This window comes from Maniola jurtina, chromosome Z (genome assembly GCF_905333055.1).
Source record: "Maniola jurtina chromosome Z, ilManJurt1.1, whole genome shotgun sequence".
Classification (NCBI taxonomy): domain Eukaryota; kingdom Metazoa; phylum Arthropoda; class Insecta; order Lepidoptera; family Nymphalidae; genus Maniola; species Maniola jurtina.
This window is the reverse complement of record NC_060058.1, coordinates 9,396,308-9,412,757: the sequence shown is the minus strand read 5'-3', so window position 1 is coordinate 9,412,757 and position 16,450 is coordinate 9,396,308. Positions and strand designations below refer to the sequence as shown.

Genomic DNA, 16,450 nt, shown 5'->3' with positions numbered 1-16,450 from the left:
ACGCGGAGTTTGGGCAAGTGATAACACCCTTATCTACTTGGAAGGAACAATAGACCAAGTAAATTTACGTTCTGGAATACTATTTTGTATTCTGCACCAGAGAGGGGTTTGTGGGTTCTCATTTCAATCATTGTATGTAATTCAAAGTCAAGTGAAAAGATTTTTCACATTTGCATGTTCTCTTTGTTGATATGTAAGACTAAAATAATAAGTTTTCAGATTTATTACATAGATAATAGTTGTGAAAAACTAAATAATAATAAACTAAAATCTAAATTTAAATTAGTATTAAATATTTTAAATAAATTAAGTCTGAAATCTAATCGATTCCACCGCATTATACGATTTTTCAATAAGTTTGCATTTAGTTTATTTATTCATAACTTACAATGAAATTTTGAATATCCAGGTTTCTAAAACAGGTCCTAAATAATTTGTTCTATAAAATATATTTTTTAAACTAAAACCTAAATCTTAATATTATTACTTATCAAGATATTAGATATTTCTGAGATTATGTAAAGCAATAGTGTAGATTTTGAAGATCTCTCGGGCGCAGTGGTAAACGTTGTAGTTCTATAAGTGGAAGGACCTGGTTTGATTTCTAGCATAGCCTCGGCGGAATTTTTATTTTGATCTGAAACAAAAAATTAAGAGAGATCAGAGTAGTGAAAATTTTGCCATAGCTGAACCCTCCCAGGTTCAGCTACGGCAAATTTTTCACAACTCTGCTTAGAGAGGATTTTTGATATGTATTTTAAATTGCTTTTCAAATTTTTTACTTTTTAGGTAATCATATTGATAGGTTTATCGATTGTACAATTTCTATACTGATAGTGAAGTATAGACAGGTCTAAAAATATAGCGCACCATTAAGGACCGCTATTCTTTTCCTTATGAAATACTTTGAAAAGTATGTCATTATATCTGTTAATTTAATATGGCTCATACATTTATGTAACAACCTAGTTTTCTGAACTATGTCACTGAAAAAAACGGAATGAGATTTTTCTTACAACTTTTAATTCAACTGGAAACTTTTATGACAATAAAACATTTTTATGTACCTACCTATTCTTTAAACATTAAACGTAAACCGGATTTTTCACATAATTTCCCATGAGACAGTTCCTTTATCGGCATCGGGTACCTACCTTTTAACGTTACATTCGAGATTCAGAATCACTTTCAAGATACGCGCTGCGCGGCGCGGCATCTAAAGTCACCGATAGACATCGCCGTAAAACTTTCCCTAAACCTTAGGTAGAAAATTTAAAGTGTATGAGCAATCATATCACAGTTTTATAATAACGATTTCCGTTGGCCACACTGGTGTGGATACTAGCTATTTATCGCAGGTGTGGTCCATTCTTGACCTCGATATACCTGGTTGTTATAAAATCGATGGACGTGATTGTACTCACCCTAATGACATCAAAGCTATATCCACACATAACAACTAGCATTAAACATGCAGGGATGTTTGTTTTTCGCAGCTAAACTATATTTATTACTGTAAAGTATTATTATATTTGTTACAGTGTAGTGCAGACTTCTTATCGCTAAAATTATAATATTAGCAGAATCACTACCTACCAGTTTGTATGAAATGTTACCGGAAATGTTGAAATCAGGACTTGTAAACAAATCCTAGAAAATGTATAACTACAATTCTGAGCTGATTTAGGAAATTTATAATATATTTGCAACTGGATTTTATTCACCGCTGCTCTAAACGGTGTCCTTAAACTGTTCGTCTAGGTACGGCCAGGTCTACATTTGCCCTTTATCTTGAGTTGTAAATTCCTATATGCTCTTAGGAAATGTATAAAAAAACAACATTACATATTGCCTTAGAAATTTGTGAGTAAATAAAAAATAAACCGGAAAAAATGAGAATCATGGTGATTATAATGAAGATAATTGCGATAACAATGAATGATCTTCATGATTACCATGTATATGTCATATTTTATTTTTCATGACAATGAAGATCATGATTATATTAATGATGATGACGGTGATGGCGAAATGATAGTAATGATTACAGATCGACTTTTCTAAAAGTGCTACGCCAGAAAACTCGCTTGTCGCCCCTTCATTCAGCCTCCTCTACTCGATCTTCGTTTCGCTATGGAGGTCGCCGGCTCGCTTCGCTCGCTCACTCTCCCTTTGCTCTGTTCGATCTCGAAGGCTCGCTTCATTCAGGACCTTCTTCGATCGAAAATCACCCTAGGGGTAAGATAGAAAAGACTGCGTGGTAATACCTAGTTAAGGAAGTTTGGGTTTTTATAAAATAAAAAAAATAAAATAAAATAAAAAAATAAAAATAAAAATCCTTTACTTCGACCATAAAATTGATCATAATTGTTAGTAATAACACACCTTAAAACTAATGTTAGTGATCTTATATCTATCTAATTACTTAATCCTAATACTATATCTAAGACAGGCTTGATTAGTCAGCATGTGCACCATATGACAATGGTTCAGGTACTGACAATCAAACCTGTCAGCAAATGCCCTCAGGATGGCATTGGAACTAGCCCGTACCCTGCGCACCAGGGATGTGCACCGCTTACGCATGGTAGTATAAAAGCAATCCACATGCGCATCCGCGAACATACCCGACGCGCTGCAGTAACGAGGCAGGCCCAATAGCATCCTGAATGCATTATTGTACTGGACACGCAGGGCATTGTACTGTTTCTGCGTGTAGTCCACCCACAGGCTACTCGTGTAAAAAGTAGTGCAGTAAGCTCTAAAGAGCGTTACTTTTACAGGAATAGTACAACGAGCAAACCTGCGAGCGATCATGTTCGCTCTAATAGACAATGCCCTGCGTTCTCTCTCTATGTCAGCATCGTCTTTCAGGTCAAAAGACACCAGATGCCCTAGGTATTTGAACTGAAACACCCTCTTTAAGGGGGTACCGTATAACTTAATAGGTGGTACGTTTGAGGGCACTGGTTTCCCCTTGGCCTGAAAGACCATGCATTCGCTTTTTTTTACATTATACGTTAACCCGTGACTGCGGGCGTAGCTTTCACACATGCTTAACAATTTTGCCAAGCCACAAACAGAAGCACTGAGCAACACCATGTCATCTGCGTAACTGATGTTGTTGAGACATACTCCGTCAATATGGCAACCAACATGAGTAGTGCTAAGCGACTCTATCAGTGCGTTGACATAAAGGTTAAAGAGCTTAGGGGAAGTTAAGCCCCCCTGTCGCACGCCGCACTCTAACCTATATGGCTGCGAATACGTTTCGGACCATCTCACGACATTGACCTGGTTTCGATACCAATATTTGAAGATCCTAGTAACTTCTTCGGGCAGTCCGGTGTCTTTCAATTTCTGCCATAGGATATCGTAACTTACCAGGTCAAATGCCTTGCTAAGGTCCAGAAAACACGCATAAATAGGCGTTCGTCTGTCCGTATAGTGCTTTACAGTTTGCTTTAAACATAATATGGCCGACTCTGTTGATAAACCTGGCCTGAAGCCAAACTGATTGTCGTGTAGGAGTATATGTTTATCCAGCTGGATGTTAAGCAAACTGTCAAGCACTTTCGCCACAACCGCGGCAAGTGAGATAGGCCTGTAGTTGGCTTTATCAGATATGTCCCCAGTTTTGTTTTTCACAATTGGCACCACCACAGTTCTCATCAGTGCAGCGGGTAAGTACGAATGCGCTATACATAAGTTGTACAACATGGAAAGTACTCTAGGTAAGTGAGGACCCGCATGCTGCAGATGTTCAATACTCAGCCCGTCATGGCCCGTCATTTATAAAAATTTCTAAAACCTAATGTTATAAAAATGCAATGACCCATATTATTCCTTTATTAGTTTTTATGGATCACTGGAACCCGGCGTAAATTACCCGCGATATCATGTCGGGGTTATAAATTACGTATACAGTCGTAAAATAAGGGTAGGTATATACGAAGTGGCTAGGGTGGAGCGGGAGACGGTCGGCCCTGGGCCTCTGGCCTAGGGGATCTCCAAATCCTAAAAAATCCTTAATTATAAATTCTAAATTATGTTTAGCAGGCACATAAGAATTAACTTGAAGTTGGAGACCTCCTGTAGAAGATTAAAGAGTGAAAAAGTTATAAATACCATACGATCGTTCTGTTCAATAAAGAAAAGAATTTGGGCTTGCTTCGCTCGCGGGTTTATTTTATTTCTGGGCTATTGTGTTCACTATGGGTCAAACCCGTGTTGTTTTTATCGCAGATTTGATCCATAGAGAGGAAACGACATTGGAAAATGGGGGAATCGTTTGATATCGCCACGGAGCCACAACTAGCTTAATTCACCGCTCGGTATACCTACACCCTGACTAAACACCCTTACACGTATACTGACAATGTCGGTTTCCCATTTACGGTACTATCTTTATTGATTTATAACTTTCCTTTGGCGTTATGCCGTGATTACATTTGGATGTGTGATCGGTGAATGTACTGTGGTAAAATTATAAAGGCAAAACACGTATCTATAAGGAATTGCGGATTAGGCGCCAAATCTGTTCAGGCATTCAAACATTATGGTTGAATAAATAAAGTCACATAGGTACATACATATTATAGATGGACCCTGAAAATATATTACACTTCTTTTAGAGCATGTAAGAACAATTATTTCACCAATTCCGTACAATGTTACACTATTTAGGCAGTAGGTAATCGTATTGTGGTAAAGCTTAGCGTGACATTTTAGAGTAGGTATAATAAGCTTTCTCTACACTAGCTTTTTAACGAGCCTGATATGGGTCAACTCGACACTTTCCGTTTTTCAGCCTTCAAAGAACATTGTCTCTCTTTAGAAATTCATAATAATTTACTCTTTTTTAACCCCCGACCCAAAAAGAGGGGTGTTATAAGTTTGACGTGTGTATCTGTGTGTCTGTGTATCTGTGTATCTGTCTGTGGCACCGTAGCGCCTAAACTAATGAACCGATTTTAATTTAGTTTTTTTTTGTTTGAAAGGTGGCTTGATCGAGAGTGTTCTTAGCTATAATCCAAGAAAATCGGTTCAGCCGTTTGAAAGTTATCAGGTCTTTTCTAGTTACTGTAACCTTCACTTGTCGGGGGTGTTATAAATTTTTAATTTACACTTGTATCAATTTTTCACACTGAAGTGGAAATATGACACGTGTGAACTGTGAACTACACTGGAAGAGGTATGCCATCGCCATAGAAAATAAGTATTTTTTTTGTGCTGATTTGAAGTGCCTTACTGAGCGTACCGGGAATTCATATTGACACTTTGATTCGAATGATCTTCGCGTTGACACTATGTTGACAGATGTTGCATCATCACTATTTAGTTCCAGGTACGCTGACATGACGCTCTGAGTGCCAAAATGGTGCAAATCAAGTTGCTTGGAAAAAAAAATTCGCTCCTTTTTGGAAGTCATTGAAATAAAAAAATACGATAAAATACGCACTGGAGACACCATCACCACCACTAGTCCAGCATTTTTTTTTGTTGAAACTAGCTCTGGCTTGTATTAGGTAAACATAAAAATACTAATGTATAATAATTATTTATTCAAAACAGTGAATCTTATGAAGAATTATAAAACACTATTGGTGCACGGTTGTTGCACGTAGTTGAGGCAAAAGCCTCTGTTGTCTACGTCCACGGGAGCTTCAACGTTGTCTGAGTGAAACCACAGGCGGAATGGCTTCACCGTGCCTAGAAATAAGGAAATGCTAAATTAAGGAAGATTCCAGATTCTTAACTTCTCATAGAATAAAAAAACTACTAAGTAATTAACACATACCTAAAAGGGACAGTATTTCATATATTTTTCTAATAGATATTTTATGGTACGCTTCAAAACGTAGCTTGGCTCTCATATTTTGAATACTAACCGTTAAAACTTAATATTTTGTAGATACATTCTAAGAACGAACTGTTTTCCAGATTTCCATTAAAATATAAAAATTTCAAAGCACGGTCTTTACGTACAAATCCTTAAACCCTAAATGATAAAGATAAAGATTTTTAAAGCTGGTTATTTTTGCCGAAATTTGGTAAACCGCAGGTTTTTAAAACGTGTCAACAAAATTAGATCGAGTTTGAGAACCAAACTACGTTTGTATGGAACGAGTGACAGACTGCCGATGAGTACCTACTAATGGACTAAATACTTCTAATTCCATGATTTTTCCACAGAAAAGATAATATTATTTTGTTTTAAAGTACGGGTATCGAAGTATGATTTTATTACAATTGCTACCCAGGAATAGGAAGTAGGTACCATCACATCACACTAATATTATAAAGGCGAATGTTTGTATGTGTGTGTGTGTGTGTGTGTGTGTGTGTGTGTGTGTGTGTGTGTGTGTGTGTGTGTGTGTGTGTGTGTGTGTGTGTGTGTGTGTGTGTGTGTGTGTGTGTGTGTGTGTGTGTGTGTGTGTGTGTGTGTGTGTGTACATTTGTTACTCTTTCACGCAATAACTACTGAATGGATTTAGCTGAAATTTGGAATGGAGATAGATAGTATCCTGGATTAGCACTTTTTATCCCGGAAAATCAAAGAGTTCCTACGGGATTTTAAAAAACCGAAATCCACACGGGCGAAGACGCGGGCATCTTCTAGTACAAAATAAATTAAGTAGGAACCTATTTGGGAAAAGTTAGGTAGATAATTGATAAGGAATATTAGAACGAAAAAAGTAAAAACATGGCGTTGAAAATTAAGGCTAACCCTCGAGGGATGTCTAAAGCCTGTATGAAAGCGCTATAATTAGTAGCGCTGTATGAAACAGCGCTACTAATAATCGCTTTTAAACATATTAATCTCATAGGCACTGAAACATACTATGCTGAAAGGTTTAATATAAATATAGCGTAACTTGTACCTAGTGATATATTAATTTTCACTCACACGTTGCGAAAATTAAATTTTGTGTGATTTGACGGCACAAGCCACAAGGTTATTATACCTACCGTGTCATGATATGCGGTGTCATGGCTGAAATTTTTCAGAACATCGACAACATACGAGTTAAATATTCTAAATCCACACACTAATATTATAAAGGCGAAAGTTTGTGTGTATGTTTGTTACCTACTCTTTCACGGAAAAACTGCTGGACGAATTTGGCAGTTTGAAATGGAAATAGATTACACCCTGGATTACCACATAGGCTACTGTTTATCTCGGGAAATTAATGAGTTTCCACGGGATTCTTAAAAAACCTATACTCATCCACGCGAACGAAGTCGCAGGCATCAGACAGTACCTAATGTATAAAAGGGAAAGGTGATGCACCTGACTAACTGATTGACTGATTGACTAATCTATCAACGTACAGCTCAAATCATTGTACCTACTAGACTTAAATTTGTTGTAGGTAAGTACCTACAGATAGCTGTGTTATGATGTAGGTACGCATCCGCTAAGAAAGGATTTTTGAAAATTCAATGACTATAAAATAGTGGTTTAAAAATTGTATAAAAGTTCGTCTGCTTTGTTTTATATCCATAAGAATTGGTATTTAGGCTATCGGTTGAAAAAGAATGTATATCACGTTTTTTTGGATATGCCACGTCCAAGGAGGTTAATTAAATAGATGAAGAAAATTTGTTTGAAAATTCGCCATTTTTTAAAGCGAATTCTATGAAAATGGTATTTGAACTTTTGAGAAAAATAAGGAAACATATGTTTCAGGATATTAAGGAAAATCTAAGAGAAACGGAAGGCAAAATACAAAGGTATTGTACTTTCACCGGCATGTAGGGGTTTAAACAAGATGTGATCTATGAACCTAAATCCATGTGGACGAAGTGGCGTATAAAAGCTAGTTATTCTACAAAACATTCTTTTGTTCTGTTTTTACTTATTTTTCTGAAAAAAAATTTAATTGTTATTGATTATATTAGGCGTACTTAAGACAGAAGAAGCCTGCATTGAGAGATCAGCTGAAAAAGTTCCTCCACATATTCTGTCAGTGCATAATGCTTGAGCTGGCTGAATTCTTCCAACATTGGCAGCACATGGCACTAACAGCCAATCGTTGGCGCAATTATTTGGCCCAGCGCCAGATCCAATCATTGCGTTAACGGGATTGTTGCTGTTTCCGCTTATAGTAAATGCTCGGGAGCGATTGTTTACTGAAAAAAAAAGTAGTTTTCAAACCGGAAACTTTTATTCAACAACAATAGCAGTAATCTATACACATGAATCAGTAAAAGTTGGTATCAGTAATGATATATCAACCAATCAAACCTTAAAATAACCATAGGCCTTGCCAATCCCAATACAATAACCATACTAATAAGCATAGGCCTGGAAACCCGAGCCAATCTTTTTTTTTTGAGGTACAAGTTAGCCCTTAACTGTAATCTCCCCTGGTGGTAAGCGAGGTGCAGTCTAATATGGGAGCGGGCTAACCTGGAAGGGGTATAGCAGTTTAAACCCATAGCCCCTTGGTTTCTGCAGGCATTGTACCAGAACGCTAAATCAATTGGCAGCATGGCTTTGCCAGTACAGTGGTACCTAGCCTCGGTTGAAGTCTCCCACCATACCAGACCTGTTTAGAAACTGTAAAATTCCAACACCCTGCCTGGAATAATAAGACCACAGCGCTTAGCACTGGGCCAGAAAGGTAAACAAAACGTCGTTTATGACAAGTCATCCTTAGTACCGAGCTAGAACAGTCCGATCACCATGGTGGAGGAAAAAATCGAGGAACACAAAAAAATCTTTATGACTGCTCTAAACATTAGCTGCGTTTCATTACGTAGAAGGCAAACTTCAGTTATCGGTTGTAACGACCCTAGATGGTGCCGCTACACAACTTCTTCCTTTACGAAGGAAAGAGCACACACACTCACACACACACGCGTACGTCTAATAAGTATGGCTCTATATGATGATGTGTAGTCTTGTAAAAGCAGTCTCATGATCCTTCATATTTTAATACGTTCCTATGCGGGAACACGCAACTAGCACTTGTCTCATCAGGCCAAATGCTAAATAAATATTCATACACAAACAACACACTTTCAATACTCGAACTAAGTTCGCACTGGCAATAGTTGTGCCGGACCGAATGCATGGGAGATGTTATACGCAACCACACATTTTCAATACTCGAACTCAGTTAGCACTGGCAATTGTCCTGCCGGACCGAATGCTTGAGAAACGTTATACGCAAACACACATTTTCAATACACGAACTCCGTAAAGTCGTTCAAGTCTGATGAACTCATTATTTCCGATGCTCTAAAAGTTCTTGGTTTATTATGGACACAACATCGCAATGGGTCCTACCACTATACGATACACGTGCCACTTTAAAGAAATTGTTTTAAAACGTAATCTTTAGAAAGATCCGAAGGAAAAATAGGGTAGAGTTTCTTAGGACCTCGTTAGTTCAGTTACACGGTACTTACTCCCTCGCATGCACGCTTCCATGCACACTTGACGTCGTTTTTTGGTCGGATGAGCTGGCTGCGTGGTTCAATCGATTATAACTACGTTTCTGTAGGTACCTATTAAGCGTTACTTTAACACGAAATGCTGTATACGGTCGTATTTCTTGTGCATTGATATTTTGGTGCTATTAACATGCTGGCGCCTTACCTTGTAAGATAAATAACTATTAGGTACCTGGATCAATACAAGCTGTGTATTGAATGCCGCAAAAGTTTCTTTCCATTCTAACACAGATCCCGTAATCCTGGTTGCTGAGCTGTCGTCCTGATGTTGGGTCGTAATTGAAGGACTTAAGTTGTCCTGAAACGCCCGTGTAGTATTGCAGACAACCCTCATCCGCTAAAATAGGATCGACGAAGTTATTTACAATATCACACACAATATTTTTATTTAAAAAAAAACTCTCGAGAAAAGTGACTGAAAAGGGCGGATGAACTGTCTCGGAATAATTTATTCATGCTGAGTAGGTATCCCTACATTTAAATTGAGTGGTTTCGTTTTACGATCGCAGCTTAATTGAAGCGGTTACTTAAGAGTTCGCTGGCGTAAAATATTATATCCAGTATCCACTCTAATAAAGTAAGTAATAAATGCTAGCTGATGCCTGCGACTTTGTCCGCTTGGATGTTCTCTTTGATTTTCTGGGGCAATATCACTTTCCAAGTCAATAAATCACAGCTCCATTCCGATGTGATTGAAGAACAGATCAACAAACAAACACATATTCGCATTTATAATATGGGTAGTGAAGTAAGTATAGATAAACCGGAAATGTAATTCGAGATAAAAAAAACGGCCAAGTGCGAGTCAGACTCACACACTGAGGGTTCCGTTCCTCTCCAATAGAGATAAGTTCTCCTTTGTGATATCTTTTCACTGTAAGTTTATGTTTTATTTGGTCATGGATGAATAAATAATAAATTAATCATATTAGGCACTGCACTGATTTATTCTGGACATCTTTAACATATTTTAGAACATTTTACTTATTTAGGTAAGTTCCTTGAAATCTAGAGTGAAATAGCATCTGCGACGTAAACATTACCTTTGCATCATCATCATGGTAAGAAAACCATACCTTTATAAATAGTGCTGCATGGTATTTGCGTAGTCTTAACTTTCCATAATCTCTCGAAGGAATTCCCGCTCGTGACAAAAGTAAGTTTGACAGGATTCGTGGTACCAATTCCAGCGTCTATGTACACTGAAAATATGCAGAAAAAAATATTCATCAGATCTTCACCAAACTTATATGAGACCACTTGCACAGTATATACGCTTTCAAACAAAAAAATAATAATTTCAAATCGGTCCAGACTTCAGGGGTCTTTGAGTAATCCGGGAACATACATTAAAAAATAAATAAAGATTTCAACTAATTGAGAACCTCCTCCTTTTTTCGAAGTTGGTTAAAAACCAGTCAACTCCGACTTACACGCGAAGGGTTCAAGATATTTTAACAATTTTATACTTTAACACAAACCAGTCTCCCAGACCACAATAATGATTCGATTGATACCTCATTCATAAAAACTAGACACATAAATACATTTTTGTTTATTTTATCTATTTATTAAATTTATAGAATGTAAAATGTACATGGCATTATTTTTGTTATATTCAGTGCCACAAAACCACAATCTGTTTCACCGGGCCCTGCGTGAACTTATATATTATCATAATAAAACTCATAGACCTTAATAAAACTATAAAAACTATTAAATGTAGGTAGGTTAGAAAATTTTCAGCTCATCGTGAAATATCATGACAACGCTGCCAGTTAAACTAGTAGCAGTGATCCGTAAGTAATTATTATATAATAGGTAATTGTTATACAGGTTGCTCAAAAACTATTCATGTATAGACTTTAAAAACCGGCCAAGTGCGAGTCGGACTCGCGCACCGAGGTTTCCGTACTCGGATATTTTACCGACATTTTGCACTATGAATCAAAAACTATTATGCATAAAAATAAATAAAAACCTGTTTTAGAATTTACAGGTAAAGCCCTTTCATATGATACCCCACCTGGCATAGTTATCTTACTTCGGAAAATTAAACACATTTTCATTTTTTTTTTAATGATGTAACCCCAAATTTTCGGTTTTCGGATTTATTCCTTTACTTGTGCTATAAGACCTACCTACTTGCCAAATTTCATGATTCTAGGTCAACGGGAAATACCCTATAGGTTTCTTGACAGAGACGACGGACGGACGGACAGACAGACAGACAACAAAGTGATACTATAAGGGTTCCATTTTTCCTTTTGAGGTACGGAACCCTAAAAATCATAACCCTTTCTTTTGACTTCGTAATAGGTAAAAACAACATTTGGATTTAACTACTCAACTATGACCACCCTGGTTGAATCCGCAGATGGCTGGAACAGGGTTACCACCAGACACGATGAACTGATCTTGATTACACACGTGGTTAATTCTCTCTGGCCCAGCTATGGTGAAACGGTCAAAATCATCGATGTATATGGATAGGCCCTTAGAAGAAAAAAAATGCGCTCACAAGTTAAAGAGAATTGGCAAAAGTCTCTTTATCACGCATCAGTCGGCCGCACACGCTTTATCGTATCGCACGTGTTTTTGACTGTCGAAAATGCCGTCATGTGCGGTCAAATCTTGCAAAAACTGTACGGAAATCCATCAAAAAAAAAGATGGAATAACATTTCACTCGTAAGTATATCGTTTTCTCATTTAATTTAACGTATAAGCTGGGTATATTTTTAATTTTGCTATGATTAAATATTTGCCGCAAAAATATCGTACAATTGGAATACAGAAAGAATGGAGTCGTGTTATTTTTTTTGAAGTAAAACTTTTTATTCGCGTATGACAGACTACTTATGATCATGAATATATTTAACTATGATTGTATGTTTGTAAGTATTTAACTATGTATGTTTGTATATAATTAACTGTTTTACTATGTATGTATATCTGTACTAGTAGACTAGCGATGTTTCCGATATTCGCATCCTCACCCGCAATTGTGAAGGTTACGCATTGATTTGGGCATCCACATCTGCATCTACAATAATAATAATCAATGCGGATAGTCACGCGGATGCGGATGTTGCAAGTCGCGAAAACTATACATGTATGTTTGAGTGTATACATGCTTATATGTATTTTTTATGTATTTAACTATGTATGTTTATGTATGTGTTTAACTATTTAACGATGTGTGTATTTTGTATGTATACGTCGTACGTATGACGTAGTTATATTTTAGCGATTTTGCGGGCTTCCGCATCCGCAACGGCGAAGCTGCCGCATTGATAGAGGGTTCCGTACTACAGAAGTTTTTTTGGTTATGGTTTATATTATTACATATTATTTGTGAAAATTCTTTGTTAGATTCATTACATGCTCATATCTGCACTAATAATATTTTTAACGCAAAAAAAAAATTGACGAAATATTGCACAAAACAGCTCCATTCCATCCTTGATCTTTTTAATAATAGAGAGTTGACGCTCGCGTCAAATTCACTGACGAGTTCAATGACGTAATATTTATTTTTTTATAGGCTCATTTTTGTAAACGGATTTATATGGGAATGGCATATCCTTATACATCGATGGTCAAAATCTAACCTTATTGATAAAAGCAATTATTAGATAATTACAAGTGTAAATTAAAAATTTATAACACCCCCGACAATCCAAAGTATTTGAGTTTTCCAAAACATCATTTTCAAATAAATAATTATGTATTTATTCAACGTCCATCTTGACAGCTTGACATTTTTCTATTGACATAATATTAAAAACCTAACGGTTATCTAACCTTCTTATCTACAAGAAAACTCGAAAAGAGCTGATAACTCTTAAACTTGGCTGAACCAATTTTTTTAGATTATAGCTAAGAACACTCTCGATCAAGCCACCTTTCAAACAAAAAAAAGTAAATTAAAATCGGTTCATTCGTTTAGGCGCTACGATGCCACAGACAGATACACAGATACACAGATACACACGTCAATGAAAATTTATATGTAATATGTCCGCAAGTTTTTAAGTTGTATCCATGAAAATTGGGACTTGGGCTTTCAATTAAAAATGAAGAAATATATTATTCTCCAGAACTTTTGGAAATTCCATCCCTTACCAATTTTCAAAAACTTTTGCGTGAAGCCAGGATGGGTCTTCTAGTATTGATATAACAACCTATTGGTTGTATGAGAAGAAATATAATCTATACTAATAAATAAAATTGGAGTGTCTGTCTGTAATTTCGAAATAACTACCTCATATTAAGCTCATATGGTTATTTGAACGATACCATAACTGAATCACACGTTTTTAAAATTTTTGTCTGTCTGTCTGTCTGTCTGTCTGTCTGTCTGTCTGTCTGTCTGTCTGTCTGTCTGTTTGAAAAGGCTAATCTTTGGAACGGCTGAACCGATTTTGACGGGACTTTCACAGGCAAGTAGAGGATTGACCAGGGCGTAAAATAGGCTACTTTTTTAACCGACTTTTAAAAAGGGAGTTGTGTTTTTCTACCTATGTACACCGAAATCTCCGAGATTTCTGAACCGATTTGCGTCATTTCTTTTTTAATCGATAGAGGAACTTTGCGACATTGTTTCATAAAAAATTTGGAGTCCAACTACTCAATCCTGATGCTGCAGGGGATCTGACCAATCCACGCGGGCGAAGCTGCGGGCATCAGCTAGTTTATAATAAAACAAAACTAAGTAAGTGAAGGCGGTCTAGCACAACTCAAACTTGATATTGAGAATTTTATTCTAAAAACAATTATTTTCAGAGGCTAAGTAAGTAACTCTAACAAGATTCTCATATTAAGTTTTCTACTAAACTGGGTACAGAAACGTGATACGAAATTTGAGCACCGATTTTTACTTTTGTAGCCTCTATCTCAGTTGAATTTTCTTAGAGATCGTATTTCAGATTTAGTTTCTCTCTGATATGAGCAGGTACTTTGAACCAATACTAATTAAGTAATTAACTTATGATATCTTAGATATATTACAGAATACAATAGGTATAAGGTAACAAGAATAAATGGAAGTACATGAAAATACCTAAAAGTAGTATTATTACTAAGAGACTATTATATTTAAGGGGTAGTTTCGACAGTAATGGTTATACTAGAATATGGTAACTAAAATTAAAATAAAATACCTTATTTGGCACACATCAGGGTGTGATTTTATGATGGTAAGTTCACAGGAACCCGTGGCGTCGTAGGTGGAAGGGTAGCCAGAATTCACAAAGTATGTGCCATTTTCAGAGGTACTGCTACCGCATGATGTCATAACTGAAACAATTATCTATTTTTCTCTTGCTTAGTCTCTTGCTTAGGTAATCTTATTTAAAGAAATTAAACTGTCTTTTTTTGTCAACCAATAAAATGCAAGTAAAGTTCATTCTGTGTGTCGTATTTCTCATTACTGATAGTTATACTCTTTTCTATTAAAAGGTAGGAGTTTCTTAAGATTGTGATGGGGTGGGTTACCAGACCCTGCCGAATAAAACTTGACTAAGAGAACTTTCGGTTCCTTGATTTTTACAGTTATCTACAGATGTTATTGATAATAACCGGAACCGACGGCTTTGTATGCTCTCCTAGACGATGAAAATGAAAAGGCCAGAGTTGGACCTCCGTAGTCGGTCATCCATCCAGTTACCAACTTGGTTCCACATTCTTAAAAAATCGCAGTTGATATGTTTTATTACCAGTAAGCCATGTGCCCCTCAAATAAAGGAAGGTTACTCACATATACAGCAAAGACCGAAGCCATTGGCGCAATATCCATTCGCAGAACCACCTCTGGCGGAGCACTCCCTTGCTGTCATGCAAGTGCCATTGTCTCCGGAAGCACCGGTGCAACCACCGTTTGGAAATGTTACCACGGTGAATAGGGATAGAACTGTAAAGGGACAAGGTAACGTAGAACGCGAGGCTAATGTACCGATTCCAAGTTACTCAGTGTGCTATGGAAAGAGGTTTAGGCTCGGTATTTCTATGAAGGATAGTGTTCGAAACAGTGATTTGCAAAAATACTAAATTAACTGACTGATAGCTCTCATGACTAGCACGTTAAAGTGAAAGTGGGCAGGTCATGTGATGGAGGAACGATGAAAGTTGGATTTAAAGGTCCTCGAGCGGAAACTCGACTCAAAGATTTGTATGTAAATTTTTAAGACCGCGTAACTTTGAAACCGAATATTTTAACAGAAATCTGGAAAACCACAGACATAGATATTAGTTTCTAGAATATGTCTGCAAAATTTCATGGACTTAATGAAATTGGAACTACGATTATATGAAGCGAGTAACGGAGAGAGCCCTGTTAAATACAATTCTTAATTTAATGCACTTGATACGCGATTGTTTATGCTGTGCATATATAATATAATCTAAGCGTGCAAGCGTTGCTTAATATTCAAATGAAATTGGAACTACGTTTGTATGAAGCGAGTGACGGGGAGACCCCTCTTAATAAATAAACAGTAGTTGATTAGGGATAGATACTTACACCTACTTTCTTTTTTGATCGGTGGCGATGGCCAAAATCGCGCCTCCTTTTGATAATCACGAACTTTATTGAAATTAGCACTATTCATTGACCATCTTGGAAAAAAACCTCCAGCTAAAAGTCCTCTCCCGGGAATTACGTTAACAGAGCTATTCGATTTTTCCAGTTGACCGAAATTCAGTAATAAACTACTAAATAAAAGTAAAAGCATCGTACCCATGATGTAGAGATGATATTTTTATGAATAACTATATGAATTTAAAACGTAAAATAACTTTCGCCTTCAATATATAATAATATGTGTATGGGAAGGGGAACAATGGTGTTAAATTTCTCCTATTATGGTAAGGTGACAATAGGGTAATTCCTTTGCGCCACGCCAGCGCGACCAACGGCATGGAACGCGCTAATTTTCCTAAACATCATAGTAATAATGGGTCAATGAAAGTGTAAATGTTTAT

General features: G+C 36.7%; 1 protein-coding gene across 1 annotated transcript; it reads right to left on the bottom strand.

Annotated features, from left to right (window-relative positions):
- Positions 1 to 5,549: 5,549 nt before the first annotated feature.
- LOC123880484 lies at positions 5,550 to 16,077 on the bottom strand. Its single transcript, XM_045928623.1, has 8 exons — positions 15,990 to 16,077; positions 15,228 to 15,380; positions 14,630 to 14,767; positions 11,820 to 11,945; positions 10,545 to 10,670; positions 9,641 to 9,805; positions 7,915 to 8,139; positions 5,550 to 5,712 (listed from the first exon to the last, which is right to left on the bottom strand). The coding sequence occupies exons 1-8, from the start codon at positions 16,075 to 16,077 to the stop codon at positions 5,591 to 5,593; spliced, it is 1,143 nt and encodes a 380-aa protein (XP_045784579.1). The 3' UTR covers positions 5,550 to 5,590.
- Positions 16,078 to 16,450: the final 373 nt, after the last annotated feature.